Consider the following 27268-nt stretch of genomic DNA (forward strand, 5'->3'; position numbering starts at 1 on the left):
AGCAGGATCTGCTAACAAGAAATACTAGAGTTCTTCAGGCAAAAGGTAAATGACTCTAGATGGAGCATGGAGATGTGGGAAGGGATCTCTATCCCTTCTATCTCTGTCTACGGGAGATGTAAATATGTTGGCAAATTTAAAGGAATTTGACTTTATATGGAGTTTAAAATAAGATAGAATTAAAATACACAACAGTAGAAATGATAAGGAATTGAAAGGAATTGGTCCTTTCCCCTGTCCAGGAACTAGTAAAACTAGTGTAAAAAAAAAAGAAAAGAAAAGAAAAGAAAAAAGGCTTTTGTAGGTCAGGTTCATGTTTTCATCTCCTACAATATAATCACTAACAAAATAATAAAAGATTGTAAAATGTGAATAAAGGGGGAAATAGAACAGCAATAATTTTAAAAATCCCCCCAAAGGCAAGAAAAGTCCATAGAACAGAGAGGACAAAAAATAAGATGGTAGACTGATTTCTAAATATATCAATAATTACATATGAATGGATTTAAACTCCATTAAAGCCCAAAGCTTTCATACTGGAAGAACAGTCAAATCCATCTACAAGCTGCTCTCAAGGCAAGTACCTTAGGTATGTGTATACAGAATGGTTGAAAGTAAAAGGGTAGAAAAAATCATGCAAATGCCAACCTCCTGAAAACTGATGTGCAGTATACTAATATCAAAGCACACTTTAAAAACTTTTTTTAATGTTTATTTTTGAGAGAGAGACAGAGTGTGAGCAGGGGAGGGGCAGAGAGAGAGGGAGACACAGAATTCGAAGCAGGCTCCAGGCTCTGAGCTGTCAGCACAGAGCCCGACGCGGGGCTCGAACCCACAAACTGTGAGATCATGACCTGAGCCAAAGTCGGACGCTTAACCGACTGAACCACCCAGGTGCCCCTAATATCAAAGCAAACTTTAAGGCAAGAAGCATAGAATGATATACATTTCGATAATAACAAAAGATTTAAGTCACCAGAAAGGTATAACAATTTTAAATTGGTATGCACCTAAACATAACTTCAAAAGCTATAAAGAGCAGTGAGTCATTTAACTTAAGTTGGTTCAGACTGTCAATTTGAAATGACAGAGAATCATGTAAGTATTCTTGATATCAGTTTGATACAGAAGAAAGAAAAGGTGAGCCAACTCTAATCTCCTTTCCTAATTCTCGTTTTCCTTCTTTACCAGTGTGTCTCCATCTTTCAATATATGTTGTGGGAACGCAGACCCCTCCCTGAGATACCATCTGTAGAAGCCCTTCAAGAACTTAAATATTTGTATTCGAATATTCTATGACAAATAACTTAGGAGTATATCATACCCATCTGTCTTTGGGTTAGTTTTTATTTGCATGTGGGTGTAGTCACGGACTCTGCTGTGCTGGACCCTCCATTTACACAAGACTGTGTTAAGACAGCTTGTGCTCATTGCTTTGCATTTCCCACCTTCTCCTCTGAGAAGTGGACCCAGGAGAGGTGCAGGGTTGCTTTGTCCTCAGGAATATAGTCTACTCTTTGCGAGCAAGCTAAAGGAGGTAAATGTGTGAGAGTCAACAGCAGACTTCTCTTTTTATTTTTGCCTTTGGTCATAACGAATGGTTGGAGAGAGATACAGAGAAAGTAGAAAGTGTCCAAAAGAGCAGTGAAAACAGAACCTCCAAAACAAACTATGGTTGTATGCTACGAAAAAACAACTATGGTTGTATGCTAAGTAAGTAAGTAAATAAATAAATAAGCAAATAAAGTCTTAAAAATTCCTACCCTACTGAACCAGTTCAAATTAGAACCAGTCTTTGGAAAAGGTGAGCCAGAAGAAAAGAAAATAGGAAAAGCAAAATCTTTTTCACACAAATATTTCATTCACTTCAATTGTCTGGCACATATGAATATACTGCATGTGCATTTCTTTCAGGAGTTCTTTTAATTGAATCTCACTTAAGCCATTTACCAGATGAACCAACTCCCGCCACTGCCTCTCTGTAAAGCCTGTTGGTGGGTATGCTGGATGCTCTGAAGGCTGAAAGCTGCTGGCTGGTAGGGGACTGTGCAGGAAGCTTGCTCTCTCCTGGTGGATCATGGATAGTGCTTGTTCCCAAACCTGTTTATATCTGTTAAACTCGTTATTGTAATTATGTGATTAAATATTAAGCCCATCAACTCTAAGTGCAAAAGGAAGACTAATGGTTTCTAGGAAAGCTGAACTGAATACTCTGGAAATACTTAGATAAAGCTGTGCTGCGCTATAAAGAAAAAGAATAAGGGGCGTCTGGGTGGCTCAGTTGGTTAAGCGTCCGAGTTCAGCTCAGGTCATGATCTCATGTTCATGAGTTCGAGCCCCACGTTGGGCTCTCTGCTGACAGCTCGGAGCCTGGAGCCTGCTCTGGATTCTGTGTCCCCCCCCCTCTCTCTCTGCCCCTCTCCTTCTTGCACTCTGTCTCTCTCGCTCTCTCAAAAATAAACATTAAAAATTAAAAAAAAAAAAGAAAGAAAAAGAATAAATAGCAACACTGAATACCCATCAGTAGCTCATTCTCAAAGAAAAATTCTAGGTAAATCAATATACATTTGAATGTTTCATATGAAAACTAAAATTAAGGGGCTCCTGGGTGGCTCAGTTGGTTGAGTGTCTGACTCTTAATTTTGGCTAGGTCATGATCTCGTGGTTTGTGGGATCGAGCCCCTCACTAGGCTCTGCACTGGCAGCGTGGAGCTTGCTTGGGATTCTCTCTCTCCCCCTTCCCCCTTGCATGCAGGTGTGTGCTCACACATGCGCTCTCTCAAAATAAACATTAAAAAAATAGTCTCTTTTTATATGTCATCTTTAAGCTTTCAAGTAAGATTAAAAGGACTAATGCCAGGGGTGCCTGGGTGGCTCAGTCGGTTGAGCATCTGACTTTGGCTCAGGTCATGATCATGAGTTCAAGCCCTGCGTCGAGCTCTGTGCTGACAGCTCAGAGCCTGGAGCCTGCTTCGGATTCTGTGTCTCCCTCTCTCTCTCTGCCCCTCCCCCCGCTCATGCTCTGTCTGTCTCAAAAATAAACATTCAAAAAAAAATTTTTTTTTTTTTTTAAATAAAAAATCAGTTAAAGGACTAGTGCCAAGCATAGTAACTAATTGTTCTCCTGAAGTGGGGTTTGGATTTGATATAAAGAATATCTGTGGAAGGGGGAATAATGATCAAAAGGAAGTTTAGTTTTATCTGTTAACATTTACATTTTTTTTAATGTTTTGAAGGAGAGAGAGAGAGAGAGAGAGAGCAGGGGAGGGGCAGAGAGAGAAGGAGACACAGAATCCAAAGCAGGCTCCGGGCTTTGTGCTTGAACTCAGGAACTGTGAGATCATGACCTGAGCCTAAGTCGGACACTTAACTGACCGAGCCACCCAGGCGCCCCAACATTTACATTTTTAAGCAAATGAATGTGTTTATATATTCTTCATAAAATTAACATTAACAAAAAAGGATTGCTGGCCACTCATCGTTGGATCACATGCTTATCATTATGTTGGTAGGATGGATACCATGTCGAGAAACATGTAGATGGAATACTTCCCAGAGGTGAGGTCATGAGTGTCTGTAAAAACATTTTCTGAAATTGGATAAAAAAAATTTTTTGATGAAAATCTTTATTCCACAATTGTTTTTACCCTTTTAAGTGAGTCAATTATTGTATAGAGCAAACAACTGAATCTTTTCCAGTACTATTGTTTTAGCTTGCCCTACTGGTCATCCTTTTCAAGATAATTATTTCCTAATCCATTTTCTTATCTTGCTGGGGAAGTCAGAGTTCCTTGTCTGTCTCTTCCTGGAGGAGCCAGGGTTACAAAACTGACTATTTCTCCCATTGTAATATGTTAAAAAAAGGTGAAAGAGTATCTTTACGCCGAAGTTACCTTTGACTTGGTTGCACTGCACATCCACATCTCAATGTGGCAGCTTTCATTGAGCCACGCTTTTTTTTCCTGGTGGATGATGATATAAATTAATATCATTGGTGCTTTTAAAAATTTAATTATAGAATTTTGCCTGATGCATACTGGGACTGCCAAACACTAGTGACTGGATGCTTCTACATTTTTCTTAAACTGTAAAACATATTTTTGGATCATTTAACCCTGTTCCTAACATGTTCATTCTTGCCAGACTTTCAGGCTCACAGGGTTGTTATGTGCGGTGTCACCTAAAGCAAAATAATTATAGAAATGGAGTTTATTATTTTCCATGAGGTTTTTGTTTGTTTTGTTTTCTAGAGTCGGTGATTTTGTCTGGAGATAGCTCTGTGTCCAATTCAAAATTTTCATTTTCTTTCCATTGTGATAATTTTAATTGTTTTTTTTTTTTTTTCAACACTAGTGAAAACTGGTAGCTGTTTGGAGTGATGTTGATGTAATTCAAGAATTAATGGGCTGTCCTAGTTTTACCTTTGTCTTGGGCAGAAAATACACTTTTTGGTTTTTTATTCTCTGCTTTGCTAGGTAAGACTCCTAACAAGTTCTTTTCTCTTTTTTAGAAGGAACTTTAAAAAGAAATTGAGGAGCTGCCTGGGTGGCTCAGTCAGTTAAGCATCCTACTCTTGATTTTGTCTCAGGTGATCATCTCATGTCTCATGATTTTGAGCCCTGCACTGGGCTCTGTGCTGACAGCATGGAACCTCCTTGGGATTTTCTCTCTCCCTCTCTGTCTCTGTCCCTCCCCTGCTCACTCTCTCTCCCTCTCCCTCTCAAAATATTAAAAAAGTTTTTTTAAATAAGAAAGTAAAAAAAAAAAAAATTGAGATGTAATCCACATGCCGTAAAATTCACCCCTTTGAAAATGTACAATTCAGTGGTTTTTAATACATTCTCAGAGTTGTACAATCATCACCACTAATTCCAAAATATTTTCATCATCCCAATTTCCTTAGATTATAACTAGTAGAAATCTATTCCCCTATTAATTTTACTTTCCATGTTTTCTTTTAATTAGTTTTTTTAGGCTTATTTATTTCTTTTGAGAGAGAGACAGCATGAGCAGGGGAGGGGTAAAGAGAGGGAGAGAGAGAATCCCAAGTGGGCTCAGCGTGGAACCCGATGCAGGGCTTGATCTCAAGAACCGTGAGATCATGACCTGACTGGAAATCAAGAGTCTGACACCTAATCTACTGAGCCACTCAGGCACCCCTCATGTTTTTTTTTGATGCAGTTTGTAGATTGGTTGGAAGTTAGCTATAAAAAAGCCTTTTTTAAATCCATGGTTCGCACACTTCCAGCTGCTAAATTATTTCAAAGCCGATTCCAGATGCCCTGTTTACCCACCAATGCTTCAGTATGTGTTTCAGCACCGTTTAATGACCTACACGCTCTCCCCCGCTTTATCATCATGTACCAGGTGTTCATATCCTACGGGTCTGTGTCTGTCTGCTCTGTTCTCTTCCAGTGTTCATTTGGCCATTCCTATACCACTACCCCATCGTTTTATTTACCTGCTTTATAGTATGTTTTGCTATCTGGTAAACGTTAGCTCTTAGTAACAGTAACATGAATTATAAAGATTATTTAATCCTTGTAGCTATTCTCTGTAGCAGGCAGTTTTATCCCACTGTACAAATAAGAAAACCAGGAAGTCAGCTAAGTATTGTGCTGCTAGGTACCCGATAAATAAGTGGTGAGCTAAAATTCAAGTCTGAGTTCTGACCTCAAAGTCCAGCCCACTACAGATTTTCTCTGTTGTTTGATCGCTTACATTATACTTTTTCAGATTTAATCTTCATTATAACTCCCCAAACATATTGAACTTCAGTCCATAATATATATATTTTTAAAGAACACCTTTTTTCATATTTTTTTTTCTGTAGAACTAGCTAACTAAACTCTAAAAGTATGCATATTTTATTTTAAAATGTGTTTGGGTTTGGAAGTTGTATTTCAGTATTGGCAGGATCAGTATTTTTATGAAAGAAAAAAATGATGCGTTTTGGTTTCCCAAGTGAGTTTATGCATGGAGCAAAACCTCTGTTCGAAGGTTAATATTTTTATATGTTGGCACTATGCCATAAGGTGGTTTATTGGAAAGATATTTATTACATTTGATTATGCATATTGTGTTTTTCATTGCTGTTATTTATTAAAACCATAATTTGCAGTGTTAATATGAAATGTATCCAAAGTCAACTCCAGCTAGAAGGCATAAGCTAGGGAAAGGACTTCCTAGTGTTGGCTGCCTGGTCAACTGCCAGTACGCTAACAGAAATTATTCCTGTGAGGTTAGGAATCCTATAGTAAGGATTTTGTTTTATTCAACAAAATACTGTATTGACATTCAACAGTATATTGTTTGTTGCTAACTCCTACCTTTCTGAAGAACAAGTGTTATGTGCTTTATTTATTATGTGTTAGGTTTATTATATGATAGGTGGTTGATAACTTTGATCCATGCCTAAAATACCCCGTAGCCCGTGGTAGGTCCCTGCTTAATGTTTAATGATAATGAATAATGAAATGGCCTGTAAAAGCCTTGAAACTTTGGAGTAAATTTCCATCCTACTTTATAAAGAATTATGAAACTCTTCCAAACTCTTGCATCTATGAGATGCCTTAAGCACATTTTCAAAGCACAGTCCCAAGAATGTGAGTTGATTGATATTTGGGGGAAATTGAAATACTATATCTCTCTCTCTTTTTTTTTTTTTTAATTTTTTTTAACGTTTTATTTATTTTTGAGACTGAGAGAGACAGAGCATGAACGGGGGAGGGTCAGAGAGAGAGAGGGAGACACAGAATCGGAAGCAGGCTCCAGGCTCTGAGCCAACAGCCCAGAGCCCGACGCGGGGCTCGAACTCACGGACCGCGAGATCGTGACCTGAGCTGAAGTCGGACGCTTAACCGACTGAGCCACCCAGGCGCCCCAAAATACTATATATCTCTTTTAAGAACATTTTTTATATGGTGAATATATATCTATCGTGTTGCTTTTCCACAAGAAATTACTGAAACACTATTTTGATTATTTTTATTTTTGGTGCTAATTAGGGAGTACTTTTTTTAAGGGTGTCTGTAACCTCATAAACTGAAAAATAGCATTTGCATGCCGTCTTTTCTAGACCATTTCTCATTTAATTAAAAATCTTTAAAAAAAATAAATAAAAATCTTGTGAGAAATAAAAAATTTGGATTGGAAAGATCATTGTTGGGCCCTTGGGTGTTTTCTTTCCTTCTTTCTTGTACTTAAAGATTTCTTTAGTTTGTTTTACCATCTCCCTCCCCTCTCACCCCACCTGTTCATCTCAGTATATTATTTGCTTGGTCCTAGTGTGCGCATAAAGTGGTTTTGGAATCGCTAACTCACGCCCTTCCAACAAATTCACTAACCAGAGTACAGTATTCTATGTAGTTCTTTTTGTCTTTATCCTTAGAAAATAATGTTTTCCAGAGTCATTTAGGTGAGTTTTTTCTAACCATGTGGTTACATTTTCCATTTGTATTAGAGTTAAGTTGCTGTTTGCATTTAGTTTTTAGTCTTGCCCCCACTCCCCATTCTGGTTGAAAGCAACTATTTCCTTATTTTTGAGGAGATGTGAAATATCACCGTAGTCCTAAGAGTCAGAACTATACAAAAGGGTATACTCAGAGAACTGTCATTTCCCCTGATCCCTTTCATCTCCCCCATTTCCCCCATTTCCCCCCTTTGGCATCATATTTCTGCCTACTACTCTCTGTAGGTAACCAGTCTCATTAATTTCTAATTTCTCTTTTATTTTTGTAACTCAGCAGTGTGTGTGTTTTTTCTCATATCTTCCATAAAAGGTGGCACACTCTAGATACTCTTTTGTACGTTGATTTGATAATAAATCATCTGTGACTTCATTATATCCTTGTTCTATAAGTATCTCCAGTTTATCCATGTAATATATCCAGGAATCGTTTCTTGTCAGGTCCTAGAACATGCCTAATGTCTTTTCTACAGCTTCATAGTATTCCACTGAGAGGATGTGTCCCAGTTTATTCAACCACTGTCCTATGTCTGGACAGCTAAATTGTTTCTAGTATTTTGCAATTACAAACCGCTGCAATGAATAGACTTGAGTTTACCTACTTTTGGGCTGGCTGCATATCTTTGGGTGAACTCACAAGAGTGGGATTGCTAGGTTTAAGGTAGGTGCATATGTTTTATTGTTAGGTATCACTAAATTTCCCTCCAGAAAAGTTTTGCCTGTTTGTATTCCCACCAGCACTGTATGATGGTGCCTGTGTCCCCCAGCCTTGCCAGTGAATGTGCTGTCATACCTTTTATTTTCCCCAATCCGATAGGTAAACGTGGCATCACTACATTTTAATTTACATCTCTCTAATTATGAGTGAGGCGGAACATCTTTTCCCATATTCAGGGCCATTTTTATATCTTTGTCGTGTGCTTTACTTTGAAGGGTTATATTTAATGTATGTTGTGTTGTTAGATTATTCGTCTTCAGCTTGCTAGGATAGTAGCATTTTACAGATACCAGACGTTAGTGTGACTTTTTCTCTTTCAGATCTTCCATGGTGGCTTATTTTAATTCGGCAGAAAGCGTTGGTGGGCAAACTTCCAGGAGACCATGAGGTCTGTAAAGTTACCAAAATTGCCGTGCTGTCGCTTTCTGAAATGGAGCCTCAGGATCTTGAGTTAGAGGTAAGGTGGGAGTCTCAGGAAATTTTATGGAAGCTTGATGTAAATATAATAACAAATAGGATTTGGTTTAATAGTTCAAAATCGTAATTTTAGGACTGGATAATATTTTTAAAAGTAACTTAATCCTGTGGTTTTCAAACTTCACTCCAGTAGTGGAAACTTTCAAAATCTGTGAAATCCAATGTATAAAATGCATAAAGGCAGAGGTGGTGATACAGGGGAGGGGATCCTTGGGACCCTGCCCACCTGGCCTCTACTGGAAAGCCATTTTCTGCTTCCAGGGAACCCAGAACTCTGCACAGTACGGTTTAAAAACTCCTGATTTGGGAGAGAGTGGAGTTAGTCAAGAAGGTGATGAGATTTAACTTGTTCTATATCCTTTTTTATCTGTATTTCTTGAAATTTTTTTAAACATATATTTGTTTTTGTAATTAAAAAAAAATTTTTTTTTCTTAAAGAAACCACTGATCTAGTGCAATCTTCTAATTTTTCAAAAGGAAACCAAGCCTACAATAGAGGGACTTAAGGCCAAAATAATGAGATTTCCCAGGGCCAGTATTTTTTTTTTTTTTTTTCACCAACTGTACCACCAGTAGGTAGAGGTAGCCCACGGAAGCGTTTGTATCATGTTTGCAGTTGGTGCAGGGATGTGGCCTCTAGGGATGTCCTCACTCTGCCCTGGTCCTGGGGTGTCCTCATCACTATGTGATACGTGAGGCCCTGAAGGCTGAGTGGCTTATCCTATCTGATGCCTCAGAGCACCCTATAAGGTGAGCACTGTTGGATCCATGCTCTACAGATGAAGGAAGGAGACTTGGCAAGAGTTAAGTCACAGCTGGCACATCATGGGGACTGGGCCTGGACTCAGGCCATCTGGTCCTGTATCACTCTGCTGAGCTGCCTCTGTAGTACCTAAACAGCAGGTAACAGGTACCAGAGCACCCGCTATCCCACAGTTCAATACATGTTTTTCTGGGCTGGTCTCCTGGGGAGGAAATTTGGGGACAGGGTTAAATTGTTTAGAAAAATAAGTAAAAATACGGTTATTTTTATGTTTCAGATTGTACTGGAAGTTTGACAATCTAATTTTTAGAAACCAGCATTAAATTGAATTTAAGAGGACCCTGATATTTTATTTATTATGGGAATCAAAAAAGATGAGAGTATTCCTTACTCCCCTTTATTGTTCCAGTGCTAGAACATTAATCATTATTGCTGATCTAGAGACAAATAACTTAGGTAGCAGTTAAGTCTATTAAAAACAGGTCTTGGCAGTTTTTGTTTGAATTTTATCGTAGGAAAGGGCAGCCAGACTAGCAAAAACTCAGTTAGTTTACTAAACCAATAAATGTGTCATCAGTGTCTTTGGATGGCTTTGCTGACAAATTGGAAGATCAGCATGACTTTTCTGTCACCAACCTTTGCCTTGAGGGGGAGCACTTGCGTTCTGGTTTAAGCACTAAGCTAGGGACCCTGGTAGTTAGATTTAGAGTAGGGGACAGCTTGTCTGGCACTTTATCCACCTGTCAGTCATTGGTCTGCACATTTGCACTCCCCACTCTGGGAAATGTACGGTCACTCCTCATCCAGAGAAGCCTGGGACCCTTGTTGGATTTTTCAGGGAAGTTTTCTGACACCCTTTTGCTCCCTAATCTGTAATATTCTTGATATTCGTAGCTGGCTATTGTAAAAATGGTGGGGGGGGGGGCAAGCAAATGACATTTATGTGGAATTTTTAAACACAGAAATGTGAATATTATGAAAACTTTGAGATTTTCATTCTTCACATTTTCCCTTTTTTCTCTCTTGATATTCTCAAGTAAAACAGATTATCTTTAAATAAAATGAAAATGAGATTTACCCCCAACATAAGAGAGTTGAATGTTTTTACAGCACTATTGGACCATATTAACTATAGCACTTATGGGCATTAAGGGTGTGGTCCATGTTAAGAGCTGAAAATATGTAATGATCCCTGTTAATTGGGGGTAAACATGACATAGGGAAAATATTTCCAGATCTTATTTTCATGAGTAGTTTGGCACACCTTTCTCTGAGGAGATTATCATTTTAGAAATTTGCACTTAAGCCTTTCCCCCTTTTTTAGGAGAGCTTTTCAACAGTGAAAAACAGGAGGAAAGGGCAAAGAACAGCTATTTTGGAAATCATGAATTGCTTGCTTATTTTCGAACACGTTAATTTAAATCTTTGGGATCTTTATTCCAATTGCCATATAAATCCATTTAAAGGGAGCTTTTAGAAGCTTAGCAATCATTGTTATTTGTTTTGATTTCATAGTAAATTGTATGTAATGAGGAGAAGGGAAAAAGCCCACTACTTAGAAATAATCATTGTCCATATTTTAGTGAGTCTTAATGGTTATTTCCATTTCCCCAAGCTTTTGAAGGAACAACATTACTTTGAAATTTTTAGACTAGTTTGCGGTTTTTTGCATTTTTACATATTTTTTTCCTACTTCGTTATTTTTCATAAACATACATATTTTTAAAACCAATTCTTATGTTTCTTTCTACCTCTCTCTAATTTGGATGTCTGTATATTGCTTTCAGTGCCCTCGTCCTTCCCAGCGGGGCCCTCGGACTCTTTCGTGCGGTCACTTCTCAGACTTGCTGGGGCCTCGTCTGTGTTCTGTAATTAGAGCAGAAGCAGTCTTATTCCAGACTCTGGAATTTAATAGATTTTCTAGTTTTCTGCCTTGGTTGCCTTTTCACCTCAAGTATTAGGCTTGTTTGCCAATTAAAAAAAAAAAAAATTCACGTACTATACAGTTCACCCATTTACAGCATATAATTCAGTGGCTTTCAATATATTCAGAATTTTGTGACCGTTACCACAATCGACGTTAGAACATATTCATTATGTATGTTCTCCATGAAGAAACCCTGTGCTCATTAGCAGTCACTCCTCATTTTTCTCCAAACCCCAGCTCCCTCAGTCCTAGGCAACCACTGATCTACTGTCTAAATTTGCCTATTCTGAACATTTCTTTTAAATAGAATCATATGATATTTGGCCTTTTGTTTTTGTTTTTTAATATTATTTTTAAAATACTTCTTAATGTTTATTTATTTATTTTGAGGGAGTGGGGAGGGACATAAAGAGCGAGAGAGAGAATTCCAGGCAGGCTCTTTGCTGTCAGTGCAGAGCCTGATGTAGGGCTCGATCTCACGAACTGTGAGATCATGACCTGAGCTGAAATCAAGAGTCCGACGCTTAACCAACTGAGCCACCCAGGAGCCCCTATATGTGGCCTTTTGTGACTGGCTTCTTTTTACTTAGTGCAGTGTTTTTAAGGTGCATAACCATTGTTCGTATATCTCAGTACTTAATTCCTTTTCATTCCACTGTGTGGATATATCACATTTATCCATTCACCAGTTGATGGATATTTGGGTTGCTTTCACCGTTTGGCTGTTAGGAATAGTTCTGTGAACATTTGTGCACAAGTTTTTGGTGGACACTTGTTTTCGTTTCTCTTGGGCATGGCCTAGGACTGGAATTGCTGGGTCATACGGTAACTCTGTGTTCAACCTTTTGAGGAAGCACCAGACTGTTGTTCAGAGCAGTATGCCATTTTAAAACATCTATCCAAGAGCGTGAAGAATCTGTGGGGTTCAGTAGATAACATCGATGTTCTTGCTTTTGAAAAAACATCCTTTAAAGTTTTATAGCCTTCTGTCCCATGGCTGCATATCTTATTTGCTGTATCTCATTGCCTTAATAGATAACTGCAACATTTTCCATATTTGGTTTCCCTTTAGACATCTTTAAAATTTTAGCTCCAGATGGACACAGATACCAACTTTGAAAGTAAACTCATTCATTTTCCTTCTCTTAAATAGCAGCATCAACATCAGCCCTTAATCTTGGTTGTGAGACGTAAGTTGCTAGAGTAAGACAAGAAGTGGTGGAGCACCCTGGGGCCTCTGGTGGTGGTTTTCTTTTTGAGATCGTGCGGATCAAAGCTGTGATGAGGGCCTAAGCACATACTGCGCACAACTGGCCGGGCCTCTGGAAAAGGGAAGGTGATCCCACTGTCAATGCTGAAATGTTGTAATCCCAAGAGCTCTGTCTAAACAAAGCCTCTTAGGACTGGACAGGATCCCGAGAGGTTATTTTCTCTATCCTTGTTTTTCAGAAGGACTAAATTTAACCCTTTTAGGATCAAGGAATGCACAGTTGTGATGAGCACCAGGTGGTGATAATAAAAACTTATAAATGGTAGCCTGCATTTAAAAAAAATAAATGTAACCCTTTAAAAAAAAATGTAGCCCTTTTAAAAACAATAGTGGTCTATACTTTTCTAACGGTAACTATGTGGAAGATTCTAAAATATTTATGGAATTGTTAAAGTAAATTTAAATCTCTATTTTTATTTTTTTATTTTGAGAGAGCAAGCGAGCACGAGCCAGGGAGGGGCAGAGAGAGAGAGAGGGAGAGAATCCCAAGCAGGCTCCGTGCTGTCAGTGTGGAGCCTGACGCAGGGCTCCATCCCCCGAACCGTGAGACCATGATCTGAGCTGAAATCTGGAGTTGGATGCCTAACTGACTAAGACACCCAGGTGCCCCTAAATCTCTATTTAGAAAAATTGGTTTTAAGAGACAGAAATCGACCTCCAGGTAAGATGGTATCCTGCGTTTGTGCTTTGCTATACAGATCACAATCCTTATCTGAAAACTTTGGGGCCATATTTGTCTTAGAATTCAGGATTTTGAGAGTTTTCAAAAGGCTATTCCATGCATTCCATACATATCCAGTGAGTCTGGGGCATTACCCCATAATATAATACATTAATATTTCCTAAAGAATCATACGAATATTCATACCAGGATGACTTTCAATAGCCTTCTATCAGTTCAGGGCATATTTGGCAATTAAATGAGTTTGTAACAAACTTAAAAAAATTAACTTGCAGGTTTCATTGATTTTTTTTTTTTTTTTTAATTTTTTTTTATTTTGGAGTTGTGGATAATGAAGTTAAGGGATATTGGGATTAGGCTCTATTCCAAGCCCAGGAAGGGGATAGGTTTTTTTTGGTTTTTTTTTAAAAAAAAGAAAGAAAAAGGAAAACAAAGACATGGCCAGGCCTAGAGAGGAGAAGCATCTTCATGGACCATAAATGGACATTAGGTCAAACTGAGGCTATAGGCCTCCTTGGTTCTGGGTCCAGAATCAGGCAGTGGGAGGTGGAGATTTGGCATCTGCACAGTAAAGGGAACTAAAAGGACTACAGGAGAGATGGGGGCCTGGAACCGTGCTCAGTGCTGGAGCCCAACTTGCTACCTTGTGAGAGGAGGCCTGTTAGGTTGTCTGCTCTATGTGGGATAATTATGTATAAAGAATTCTCCTGTTTAGCCAGTAGCCCCTGCCTTGAGAAATACTGATCTGGGCAAAAGGTATGGATCTGAATTAACATAATGGCAATCAGCATGAAGTAGCTGGGATCGATAGGAGAGACGCTAGGGAAGAATAATGGAAGATGGCCACCCAGGGGTCCATCTCTTGTGTAAGGGGTCCAGTAGATAGTGTAGTCAATGACCTACGGCAACCAGAGGAAGAACAAGATTTGAGAAACAAACTTTGATCAGTTTTGGAAATGCTGAATTTGAGGGACTAGGGTGTCAGTAGCTGGGAGATGTTATATTTTTGGGTCATGAACTCAGCACAAGAGTGGCATTAGAAATGTGTAGTTAAACATAGCAGTAGTTCAAATGAGAGAGGATGACATTTTCTAGAATTCGTGAAGAAGGGGAAGAGAGCTAAGGGCAGAATGTTGGGACATACCACCATCTTTAGGGTCAGAAAGAGATGCCAACAAAGAAGACTAAGCAGGAGAAGTTAGAGGTGGGGGAAGAGCCCAGAGTCGTGGGAACCAGAGGAAGAGATCACAGGGGTGAGTGTTAGCGTCATGTTCTTAGAGATAAAGTTTGTCCTCTCCATACTTGAGGAGGCCCTTATTTTACTCTGCCTGAGCAGTCCCATTGGGCTTTTACTCTCTGACCCATGCCTATCAGACCACAGTCCTCACAATTCAAGTGACCATGACACCATTTTTACCCTGCTACCTCAAAGGAGATTCTAGGGTTAAGGAATGGATTAAAAGATACATGTTCTGGTAAATTCTAACAGTGTTAAAAGATGGTAGCAAAGGGGCTCTTAGAGGCTGGAACAGATAAGAGAGGAGGAAATGAAGGAAAGGTCCTGGTCCTAGAAGGGACACAGCAGGAAACTAGCCTTGCAGAGAAGAGGGTCTCCGCTCCTTCTGAGAGTGAGGAATGTGTGGGTGCAAACACGGTCTGACTTTAGAGTAGTTGGGTCTTACGCATCTGCTTTCTACTCTCCTGGGAGAAATTTTGCTGGCTTGAGTACTGCTAAGGAATAACTATGTCTGACAAATGCCTAATACCCTGTTTTGGAAATAAAAATCGTGATAGTCCCTAACTAGGTTTGGGCATGTTTTCAATTTTTTTGAGAGTGTTATTAATATGACTAGATAATTACTAACATTCTGTATAAAAATTGCTAACCAGCAGTTGCTCAGTGTTGCAAGCAGAGGAGGCAGCAGGGGTCTAACAGGAGAGCCTCTTTTTAAGACTGGTTCTCTGCTACCCCAGTGATTCTGCACCAATGCAGGTGGGGGCGTGGGGGGTGAGGTATATTCTTGGAATAAGGGCAGTGACAGTTTTCCTGGGACTACTTCGATGCCTGCCCCGTGTATGAACCTGGAGTTTGCCATTTATATTTTAGCATCAGCGCTCATTCAGTCACATAACAAATATTGTGACCTCCTGTGCCGGGGACTATGCGGCACTAGAGATACAGGAGGCAAAAAACCAAACACCTCTGCCATTATGAGCTTCCGTTACAGATAGTAAACGTCAGCATAACGATTATTATGCAGTATGTTGAGAAGTAATAAATGCTACGAGAAATAAAAGTTGGGCACAGGAAGGGTGGTGGGCGGGGTGCTCAGGAGTGGAGATTGTGGTGAGAGGTCTGGGGAGAAGGGTGTTGGGCAGAGAGGACAGCTAGAATGGAATCCCGAGGCGGAAGCATTCCTGACGTGTTGAGGAGCAAGAAGGCCAGTGTGGATGGAGTGGAGTAAACAAGGGGAGGAAAGTGGGAGGTGAAGGCAGTGGAGGGAAGGTAAGAGTCTAGTTTTGGACACGTTGAATTTCAGATGCCCGGTGGCAATTCAGAAGGGAATGTTGGGATTTGAGAGTCTAGAATCTGGGGAGAGAGCTGGACTGGAAATACCCATTTGGGAAGGAGGAGTTGGCATATGGGTGGTATCTGAAGCCACGACGCTGGATGAAATCACGAAGGGACTGAATTTAGATTGAGAAGGGGGTCAAGAGCTGAGCCTCGTGGTGCCTAAGACATTGAGTCAAGAGGTCAGAAAGGAACCAGTGGAAGAAATAAAGAAGGAACAACCGGTGAAAGCCAAGTGCAGACAGTGCATGACAGATGGCATGATGTGATGACAGAGCGTGACCAACTGTGTCAGATGCCACCGAGAGGTTAAGATGAGTCCGCCTCTGGGCTTATTAGCAAAGTGGAGGTCATTGGTCGCACTGAAGAGAGCAGTTTACGTAGAGTAGCGGGGGGCTGAAGCCTGACTGGAGTGGGCCCGGGAGAGGAGGGGATGCCATGGGCTGGAGGCAGTGAGGAGTACAAGAACCAGGGCACTGGCTAGCAGAAGAGGCGTCAAGTGAAGGTGTTCGAGGAAAGATCTATCGGTATGTTTCTATGCTGATGGGAGTGCCGCACGCAAGGAGGGGAGGAGGAGAGAGCCCCCGGAGCGGTGTGTACTTGCTTAGCTCTCCTCTCCTTCCCTGTCAGCTTCAGAGCCTGGTAGTTTTGCTTACTCTCTGGGAAATGGTCAGCTCAGTGTCGGCAGGACAGCCGTGAGCGACTTCATCTTCGGGTCCCCTGTGTTCATAGGAGCAGCATAAAGTTGCAGTCAGGTTGTGAGACCCCGGTGAACAGAGGTTTTGATAGCCATAATTTTGAAAAGGCCTGAAGTCTGTAAGATCCTGTTCTGTCTGAATACAGTCCCATTCTCAGTCTGCACTTCTGGTTTTTCTCCAGCTTTATTGAGGTATATAGAATTGACAAAATTGGCCACTTCCAAGGGTGATCGATCGGGAATACCTCTCCCCTTTTTATTGAATTTAAAATCACAGTTTGAGCTAGATTCTGTTCTCATTTTTTATCCTGCTTATCATCTAGTAATAGTTATTTTGCAAGTAAGACACTAATTATAATAGGCACGTAGTAATTGTTTGCTCTTCGTGAGTGGCTACCACTTAGTGTAGTGATACACCCATTGCGTCGAAAACATGGAATTCGTCTGCATACAGTTAAAAGAATCTCTGTGTACCTCTCAGAGTATTTGCCTTGTGTGTTGAGCCACGTGAAAATTATATGTAAAACCCTTGGCTTTAAGCAGGTAGCCTTCTTTGGAACCTCTGTGCCCTTCTGTTAACAGGTTCCCATCCTCTTCCTCGTACTTGTCAGTTAGACTGCACATTTCCTGCAGCCTCTGCTTACGGCTTCTTCAAATTTAATCTCTGGTCCCAAAGAGTATGTTTTTATGCCGATTCTGTTCGTAGGTATGAGGATAGGAGGAGAGTGATTGAAATGTCCAGCTTTTAGGATTCCCTACAGAGCAGACTCTTGACATCTTCCTAACCCAAATGCTCCATTAACTAGCATGAATGAATCTTTAGCAGACAGCTGTAAAGTAATGCCCCTAGAGCATAGCAGATGTGTATTTTGCAATATTTTAAATCTCCGATGCCGATTTTCGAAGCATGGATAAACCTCAACCAGAGTATTTTATTCTTCAGTTATACTGGGTAAGGACTTACTGTCGTTGTGATCCGAACCTGAATTTCCCACCCCTAAATCCTAAGGATGTCTTGTCCTGTATTACTTTCTTATCCTCTACGATCGCTTTTGTTTTTAAACGTTTATTTTTATTTATTTTGAGAAGGGGTGGGGGCAGAGAAGGGTAGACAGAGAGGGACAGAGAGAATCCCAAGCAGGCTGCATGCCATCAGCTCAGAGCCCTACACGGGGCTCGATCTCACAAACCATTGAGATCATGACCTAAGCCAAAATCAGGAGTCAGATGTTTGACCGACTGAGCCACCCAGGAGCCCCTCTATGGTAGCTTTCTAATCCTTGAAACCATAGCTGTGCTCTCTAATATCAGTTGTCTACTTGGTCATTTTACTAATAAATCTTGAGGTTTTCTTTTAACTACCATGCATGAGCAGTAGCAGTCACTTGTGCACTTGTACCCGGACATTTAACAAGCAGACGGTAATAATAATGAATTTTCTTTCTCTTCCTAATTATTTAGCTCTGTAAGAAGCATCATTTTGGAATTAACAAACCAGAGAAGATTGTACCATCTCCTGATGACTCAAAGTTTCTACTGAAGACCTTTACACACATTAAATCCAATGTGTCTGCTCCTAATAAAAAGAAAGTAAGAGTTTCATTGATACGGGCTTGGAATCCATCTTTGATTACTTTCAAATTGAAGGGTCGTTTCCTTCCTAGGAAACTTGTTTTCAAACTGCTTGTCCCATGTATGGTTCTTGGGATTATTTTCACTTCCCTTCTAGGAAGTTGGGCATTATCCACACAATGCTGTACATTGAATTCCTGTAGTAATAGTAGATTAACTTCTTACAGGTTAAGGAAAGTAAAGAAAAGGAGAAGTTGGAGAGGAGATTACTCGAGGAGTTGCTGAAGATGTTCATGGACTCAGAATCCTTTTACTATAGCTTGACTTATGACCTAACCAATTCGGTGCAGAGGCAAAGCACTGGGGAGAGAGACCCCCGTCCCCTCTGGCAGAAGGTACTTCTCTCATGGCTCAGGGCAGGCTTTGCCCTCCAGAATGATTTATGGGCCCATTTGACTTCTATAAGAAAGCTCAACATGTTTCTGAACTGTTCATTCTCTACCTTTTCCAGGTTGATGACCGATTTTTTTGGAATAAATATATGATACAAGATCTTACTGAGATTGGTGTGAGTAGTTGTTTCTAAAATATCCTAAAGGTAGTTACGGTTGTTAAGCAAAGTTTTAAACACTGTATTGAAACGAATTCAAAATCTCACTAAAATGGGAGCACCTGGCTGGCTGAGTCGGTAGACCATGTGACTCTGGATCTCAGGGATGTGAGTTTGATCCCCATGTTGGGCATGGAGTCTACTTAAAAAAAAATCTCACTATAATGTTTTCCTCTCTAGAATGGGAATCATTTAGCTATGAACACCAAGACCTTGTTTTAAGACAGTTCCCAACTCAACAGCCTAGCCACAGGCCTGCCTTTTTAGCAGGTTCCCGTGGGATAGAAGTAATTTAAGGCTGCGGAACTAATGTCCACAGAGTTCCTAGGAGACAGAGATTTTGTTTGCACCCATTGGAAATGGTGAAGTGTGCTTTTTCTTTAATGATGCCAGTCACTTCCCTTTCCTGTTTCCTCATCTGGGGATTGGAGTAGAAAGATCTTTGAGGACATTCCAGTACTGCCAGTATTTGAATCAAGGACGAGAGGGAATATGTTGAGATTATTGTATGAGGATCCTTCCAGTTTAATGGTTACTCTGTTCCTTCGCTCTGTCTCCTGTGTGGAAGAATTATACCCATCCAAGGACAGTTCACTCCGTCAACAAATATGTATGGAAGGCCTCCTATGTGCCAGTTGCTGTTTTGGACACAAAGTGGGCAAATAGCTGACTGGGTGACATACTATCTTTTCATTAACTTTTCAAAAATTTCAAACCTTTTTTCTCCTATCTCTCCCCCTTGGCAGTGGTTAGTGTAAATGATTTTGACTTTAGCAGTGTCTCCCACGAGATCTCTGTCATGCCTCTATTGAGAATGAGGCTTGAAAATGTTCTCACCTCTTTTTAGGAGGCTGATCAAACTGTGACCACTGAAACTCAGTGACAGGGGAGAAAAATAAGGGTGACGATAATGCATATTTTTCCTGCTTGCTGACACATTGGGCTCTAATGCGTTTTGCGGGGTTTCTGTCAGGAACTTCGAATTACCATTTAAAATTGATGGCTTGCAGTAGAGGTGGCGTTTGGCCACGTATGTTTCTCTGTTCCCGTCAAGAGTTCTGCATTGTTGCTAGAACAAAAATACAAACGATGAGGATGGTGGTAAGGATAATGAATGTGCATATAGACCCTTCATAATTTGCAATTCTAACCACCTTCCTAGGATCCTGTCTGCTGCTCCATAAGACAAAACTGTGAGACAGGTCCTGCCCGGCTTATGTGGTTATGGATGATGAGGTGGGTTTGAAGGTCATGCTGAGGTTAAGGCTGGATACAGTTGTGGAGACGGGAGAGAAAGAGAACAACACCCTAGAGTACTTCTTACCCTTTACTCTCCCTGCAGACAGTCAGCCGGGAAACTGGAGTATTCTTAGCCTCAAAGGCACAGAAGGGGAAATGTCTAACTGTAATTAATACTCTCCTAATTACGTTGGGTGACATTGTAAAATAAGATATTTATGGAAAGCGTTTTTTTTTCTTTTCCTTTTTTTTTTTTTTTCGGTTCATTTACTATGTGGATTTTAGCTTGGCAAGGCAAGTTTTTTGTAAACTAGAACATAGAGTTGGACCTCTGCGCTTTGTAGTAAGGGGATCAGAGTTGGTTGTATGTTGTTAAAGCCTTGATACAACGGTGAGTTAAAAATCAGCCTATAAGTGGTTTTTTTGTTTTTTGTTTTTTCTGTACCAATGGGAATAATCATAGTAGCTATGTCTGTTAAATCCTTACTATAAGGCAGGCACTATGCCAAACACTTTTTACATCTTACTCATTCACTCAACCAAATGAGGTAACAGTTTTTCCTATTTCTCAAAGCAGGACGTTGGGGCACGGTGAGGTTAAGTGATTCATCAGAGTGAGTTCGTAAGTGGTGGAGGTTGAATTTGTTACCCAGGCAGTGTGGCTTCTATCCGGTGGGTCCTCTTAGGCAGCTCTTTTTATTTATTTATTTTTGTAAGTAATCTCTATACCCAATGTGGGGCTCAAACTTGTGACCCCGAGATCAAGAGTCTCACGCTGTATCTGCTCTACCGACTGAGCCAGCCAGGGACCTCTCAGGCAGCTATTTTTGAATGCTCACCATAGAGAAAAAGGCTCTCCCCTTTGTCTTCCTTCCTCCCTTTTTTCTGCCATTCTCCAATAAGCAGAAAACATGGTTAAGAAACAGAAGGTTTCTGCTTCTAGGAAACTGACAAATATGTGCTAGCCTCTATTTAAGAAAGCAGCAGGACCATACAGAATAGAAACAACATGATATTCATATTGTTTTCAGACACCAGATGTGGACTTTTGGATTCTCCCCATTATCCAAGGTTTCGTGCAGATTGAAGAACTTGTGGTTAATTATAATGAATCATCTGATGATGAGAAAAGCAGCCCAGAGACCCCCCCTCAGGAGTCCACCTGTGTAGATGACATTCACCCACGATTTCTCGTGGCTCTCATTTCACGCCGAAGTAGACACAGAGCAGGTGAGTAAAAGGGCTGAAATCATGTGCAAGTTAAATTCAGACGAGAATGGAAAAGCTGCAGATGGGTTGAAATGCTAATGACAATAATGGAGTTGGAAGCATAATTGGCTTCAAAGTGCTCAGTGACTCTAAATCGTGTGATGTAATTGGGGACCAATTTTTGGAGGGAGGTGAATGGGGGAGAGTTAACAAAAGCAGAAAGAAAAAGAGGTATATATATGGAGAAGAGAAGAAAGTCACTTGGGATATGTTTCTAAATACCATTGTTCCCACTGACAGCCTGTATCACGGTAATAAATCCTTCCTGAGCACCAGCGCCCTCGGGAAAACCTTTCCCTTTCAGTTCACAGAAAGTAGCTTTGCTTCAACTTGTACAAAACAATGATGCATAGAGTTATGAGTTTGGGGGAAGTTGATTCTGTTCTGCCTGGAAGTTGCACATTAGATCCTTAAAGCTATCCTGGAAGATGGATTTGGTTAAGAAGCATATCTAATCAGGGGCGCCTGGGTGTCTCAGTCGGTTAAGCATCCGACTTCGGCTCAGATCATGATCTCACAGTTCGTGGGTTTGAGCCCTGCATCGGGCTCTGTGCTGACAGCCTGGAGCCTGCTTTGGATTCTGTCTCCCTCTCTCTCTGCCCCTCCCCTGCATGTGCTCTATGTCCCTCTCTCTCAAAATAAACATAAAAAAAAAAAAAAAAGGGGGGGGGCGCCTGCGTGGCTCAGTCGGTTGAGCGTCCGACTTCTGCTCAGGTCACGATCTCACGGTCCGTGAGTTCGAGCCCCACGTCGGGCTCTGGGCTGATGGCTCGGAGCCTGGAGCCTGCTTCCGATTCTGTGTCTCCCTCTCTCTCTGCCCCTCCCCCGTTCATGCTCTGTCTCTCTCTGTCTCAAAGATGGATAAACGTTAAAAAAAAAAAAAAAATTAAAAAAAGCAGTAGCATATCTAATCAGACTAAATAATGTTTTTTTATGTTGTTTTCTGTTTTAATTTTCTTTTAGGAATGCGTTATAAACGAAGAGGAGTGGATAAAAATGGAAATGTTGCCAATTATGTGGAAACTGAGCAGTTGATTCATGTTCATAATCATACTTTGTCATTTATTCAAACACGAGGCTCTGTGCCTGTCTTTTGGAGCCAGGTTGGGTATCGATATAATCCGCGACCACGACTGGACAAAAGTAAGCATGTTCATTACTTAGTTTGCAGTGATGATTTGAGAGAGTATTTTTTAAAATATTAGGTATTTTATAGGTTTGGATTTGCTTGGCCAGATACTTCATTTAAAACAATATTCCAGTTGGTGAGATTTAATAGAGATATCGTAATTGCAAGAGTTATAATGGTTGTTGACAGTTTAAGTAAGTGGTTTAACAATAAAAAATGCCCTAACAATAGAATAAAGCTTATTTCACAGATTTTAGTTGTTGTTTCTTTGGAGAATACTTTATGAAATGTTTACTTTTGGAAAAGGGTAATGTAGCCAATGTTAATAGAAGCAGGAGATATGTTCAGATGGCATCTACAAAAAATAGATCAGATGCCTTTACTCAAGTGTCTCGCTGTGTAAGGTTTGTTGTTTTAACTATTGAGGATTTAATTTCTTCTAGTATTTTAACTTTAGCGCTGGAATGGCTAAATCATATCAGTCTAACCAGGTAACTCAATGAGGTTGATTTTAAAAATTGTTTACAGAATATTTTTCTCTCAAAACTCAATTGATATTTGTAAGAATCCAGTAAACCTTCAGTTTATAATATTCATATTTTTAGAGGAGTTTTATTCTCTTACTGTAAACTACATGGAACCCTTTCTGACAACAGGCTGGACACGTGAACAATAAAGGTCCTGATTACATAGTGTGCTTTTCCAGTGTGACCTGGTGCAGTCTAACTGGGGGGAAAAGGAATCTGAGGGCTTTGGCTTTGGCTCATTGTATTTTAAAATACTGGTTTTAGACCATCTTAGTTACATTTGGTGGCCAAGAAATTGTTGAAAAGTAAGAGTAAGGGTGGAATAGACTAATTTCTGTCTCAAACATCGGAAGGAAAAATAGATTTTGTATCACTTCTTTGTAGGTGAAAAGGACACCATTGCCTATTTCTGTGCCCATTTCGAAGAACAACTGAAAATTTACAAAAAACAGGTGGGCTTTGATCTGTATTAATGTTCCTTCATTTTCAGCCATGGTTATGTATCTATTTCTTTAAATTTCATGAAAATAACAATATACTATTTGTAATTAAACAAAATGGTATCTTGCCATGAAGTTGAAGAATACATAAGCTAAGAGTATTTCTAATATTCTCTAGGAAGAATTGAATCAGCTACTTTAGACTGTTTTTAGATAAGAATTAGTCTACTGTCGTTAATTATTATAGTTGAAGAAGTATCCAGAGTAAGGAAAGAAAGGCATCTCTCAGTACCACCTGTAGTTCTGCCTCCTGAAGATAACAATTTGATATGCATCTATCTTCAAGATCTTTTCTCTCTGCCCACCTCTCTTATGTATTTATATGTAGGACTGTGATCATATAGACTAAAATCAAGTGAAAACTGTTAAGTGAAATTACAAGTTCAATAAGATGACCAGATTTCAGATACAAGATTTGTATAGAATAACCTGTGGGGGATAAGCTTGGGGAATAAGCACTGATGGGTTAACAAGGCATAAAGAATTATAAAGCCAGGGACGCCTGGGTGGCTCAGTCTGTTGAGCGTCCGGCTTCGGCTCGGGTCATGATCTCTCAGTTGTCAAGTTCGAGCCCTGCGTCAGGCTCTGTGCTGACAGCTCAGAGCCTGGAGCCTGCTTCTGATTCTGTGTCTCCCTCTCTCTCTGCCTCCTGCCTCTCCCCCCCCCCCCCCCCCCACCTCATGCTCTGTCTCTGTCTCAAAAATAAAGGTAAACATTTTTTTTTAATAAAAAAAAAAAAAAAAAGAATTACAAAGCCATAGGATGCTCACACCCAAGTTTGGGTAAACAAGATTAGGCGTTATAAGGATAGAGAAGGGGGGGGGGCGGCTAAGGCCCCCAGAATAGAGTAGGTGGGGGCAAAGGCCCCCAATACAAAGATATGTAGGGTAAGCAAGATTACCCCCCAAGCCCCCCAAATTAGTGTTATAGCAGAAAGCTTTCACAGGAAGGAAGGACCAAATTAGGTAAACAGGTAAATAGCGCTCTAGACTGCTGCCCTGCGGTGATGCTGCCCAGAGCTGAACTGATTAACAAAACAAAGGTGCCTTGTTAACCCTGAGGTTATTTTCCCTGTCTTATCCCCTAGGCTAGCTAAGATAAACAGACGCAGTGCCTCCTGTCTGCCTTTAACAACCATCTGCCAGGTGCCAGGATTTTGTTTTATATTGAGCCAAACCCCAAACACCGTATATCTTCAAAACCCCCTTTCCCTCATGCCCATGAGTTAATGTTCACAGATTCATTGTCTCTTTATGTACTCCCATCAAGTTTGTAAGCCTTTTAATCTTCATAAATACGGAGCAAGGACCCTTATTTGGGGCTCTTGTCTTTTCCCAGACATGAGCCATCTCTCACTTTTAATCCTGCATCTGTTCTTTTGCTGGCCAAGAGAGAACTTTAGACTCAGAGTCTACGATAATAACCTGTAAGTCTGATCCATTTGCAATGACCAGTCCGAATGTGTAATGCTATAGGATGCATTTTTCTAACAGCAACAAAAATAAAAAAGGAAGAAATAACCTAAAACCTAATAAACATACAAAAAAAGATAGCTTGTGTATGGGGATGGGAGATGGGACGAAGAATTACTAAAGAATGCAAAGGAAAACCTGGATAAATGGAGGAAAAAATACCATGTTCCTCGAAAGAAGGATTAATACTGAATAGATTTCAGTTCTTCCAAAATTAATGTAGAAATTTCGTGCAGTCCCAAAGTCTGAGCAGGGAAATAAAAAGCAAACCCTCATGGCCACCTGGGTGGCTCAGTAGAGTGTCAGACTTAAGCTCAGGTTGTGATCTCACGGTGCATGAGTTCGAGCCCCGAGTCAAGCTCACTGCTATCAGTACATAGCCCGCTTCGGATCCTCTGTCCTGTCTCTTTGTCCCTTCCCTCCTCGTGCTCTCTCTCTCTCTCAAAAATAAAAAAATTTTAAAACCCCTCAGATTGAAAAAATTATAGTTTGACAGTAAGAAATAAAGGCAAGTAATTGGGGAAATGAGAACGCTCACAGATTGCTAGAGGAAACATAAGTTGGTATAGCTATTTTGAATGGTATTATCAATCAAAATAAAATATGCTTATACTGTTAATCTGGTAGTTTTGCTTTTTGATATCTTTCCTATATATTATATATAGAAGTCATTTCTAGGTGGATCTGGATCTGAATGCAAAAAGTTAAACTGTAAACCTTTTAAAGGAAAATATAGGGTTTTTTTGTTTTGTTTTGTTTTGTTTTGTTTTGTTTTAAAAAGACCCAAGGCCTTGGCCCAGACTCACCTTGGCACCCCCAGAGCATCTTTTTGATCTTTGGTCTTAGGACTTAAAAAGCATTAACCAATAATGAAAAATATTGATACATTTGACTTTACTAAATTTTTAATTGTTATCAAAGTTTTATCATTTATTTAAACTGTATTAAAATTAAATAGGACTTAAATCCCAAACCATAATGAAAAAAATAATTTAGACTTTATTAAAATAAAGAACTTCTGTTTATTAAGAGGCACCACTAAGAATGGAAAAGCAATTCACAAAGTAGAAGATATTTAAGATTTTTTAATACATATATAGGACAAAAGATTCCTATCTAGAGTTACTAAAAACAAAAAACAAAAAAACCTCTTAAAAACGCTAAAAATAGATGTACAACCTAAAAGAAAAGGCAACAAGAGACTTAAGCAGATGTTCATGAAAAAGTGTATTTAATAGGCCAATAAACATCTGAAAGGGTGTTGAACTTCACCCATCATCAGGGAAATACAAACTAAAACCGCTTATACACCAGAATGACTAAAATAAAACAATCATACATACCAAGTTCCATTAAGGATGTGAAATAACTGGGACTCTAATACAAAAAAATGTTTAAATGTACCTGAAGCTCACGTTCAATCCAGGAGGCATGTACAAGAGCATTTTTTGCAGCATGAAAGTAACCCGACTGTTCATCAGAACGTCAGTGGATAAACAGTGTGACACATTTAAGGGGCGCCTGGGTGGCTTGGTTGGTTAAGCGTCCGACTTCAGCTCAGGTCATGAGCTCGCAGTTCGTGAGTTCGAGCCCCGTGTCGGGCTCTGTGCTGACAGCTCAGAGCCTGGAGCCTGTTTCAGATTCTGTGTCTCCTCTCTCTGCCCCTCCCCCGTTCATGCTCTGTCTCTCTCTGTCTCAAAAATAAATAAACGTTAAAAAAAAAAAAAAATTAAAAAAAAAAAAGTGTTGACTACAGACGCTTAAAAACGATGAGGTAGATGTGTGTGCACTAGCATGGAAACATCTTAAGATCACACAGAGCGAGAAAAGACTGTAAGAGCATATGGTGTGTTGCCATCTCAAACCCACAAAACAAAACCGTGTCGTTTATATACACGTAGTTCTTTTCCACATATATGTTCTCACACATATGTGGCATGCACATTTATGTAGGCATACCTTTATATGGGCTGAAAGGGCACACACTGAACGGTAACCGTTGTTACCTCCAGGGAAGGGTGTGGGTCTGGGTTGTGGTGAGGAGGGATTTGACCTTTATGTTTGAAATTTTTTTTTTTAACTTGTTTTATTTTTTTAAATTTACATCCAAATTAGTTAGCATCTAGTGCAACAGTGATTTCAGGAGTAGATTCCTTAGTGCCCCTTACCCATTTAGCCCATCCCCCCTTCCACAACCCCTCCAGCAACCCTCAGTTTGTTCTCCATATTTATGAGTCTCTTCTGTTTTGTCCCCCTCCCTGTTTTTATATTATTTTTGTTTCCCTTCCCTTCTGTTCATGTGTTTTGTCTCTTCAAGTCCTCATATGAGTGAAGTCATATGATTTTTGTCTTTCTCTGACTAATTTTGCTTTGCAT

The 27268-nt window shown here is 40.0% G+C and overlaps 1 protein-coding gene across 2 annotated transcripts in view; it reads left to right on the plus strand.

Moving 5' to 3' along the window:
- Window positions 1-27268, plus strand: part of INPP5F (inositol polyphosphate-5-phosphatase F) — a 90553-nt gene that overhangs the window by 31671 nt on the left and 31614 nt on the right. The window contains exons 3-9 of one of the 2 annotated variants that reach the window (XM_058697947.1): window positions 8507-8643; window positions 18036-18164; window positions 18374-18541; window positions 18658-18714; window positions 21027-21225; window positions 22228-22407; window positions 23305-23372. In XM_058697947.1, coding sequence (XP_058553930.1) covers window positions 8507-8643; window positions 18036-18164; window positions 18374-18541; window positions 18658-18714; window positions 21027-21225; window positions 22228-22407; window positions 23305-23372 — 938 coding nt within the window. Of the gene's footprint in view, window positions 1-8506; window positions 8644-18035; window positions 18165-18373; window positions 18542-18657; window positions 18715-21026; window positions 21226-22227; window positions 22408-23304; window positions 23373-27268 lie in introns of those variants that run through there. The other variant, XM_058697948.1, reaches the window with a different exon arrangement.

This window comes from Neofelis nebulosa, chromosome 13 (assembly GCF_028018385.1).
Source record: "Neofelis nebulosa isolate mNeoNeb1 chromosome 13, mNeoNeb1.pri, whole genome shotgun sequence".
Taxonomy (NCBI): domain Eukaryota; kingdom Metazoa; phylum Chordata; class Mammalia; order Carnivora; family Felidae; genus Neofelis; species Neofelis nebulosa.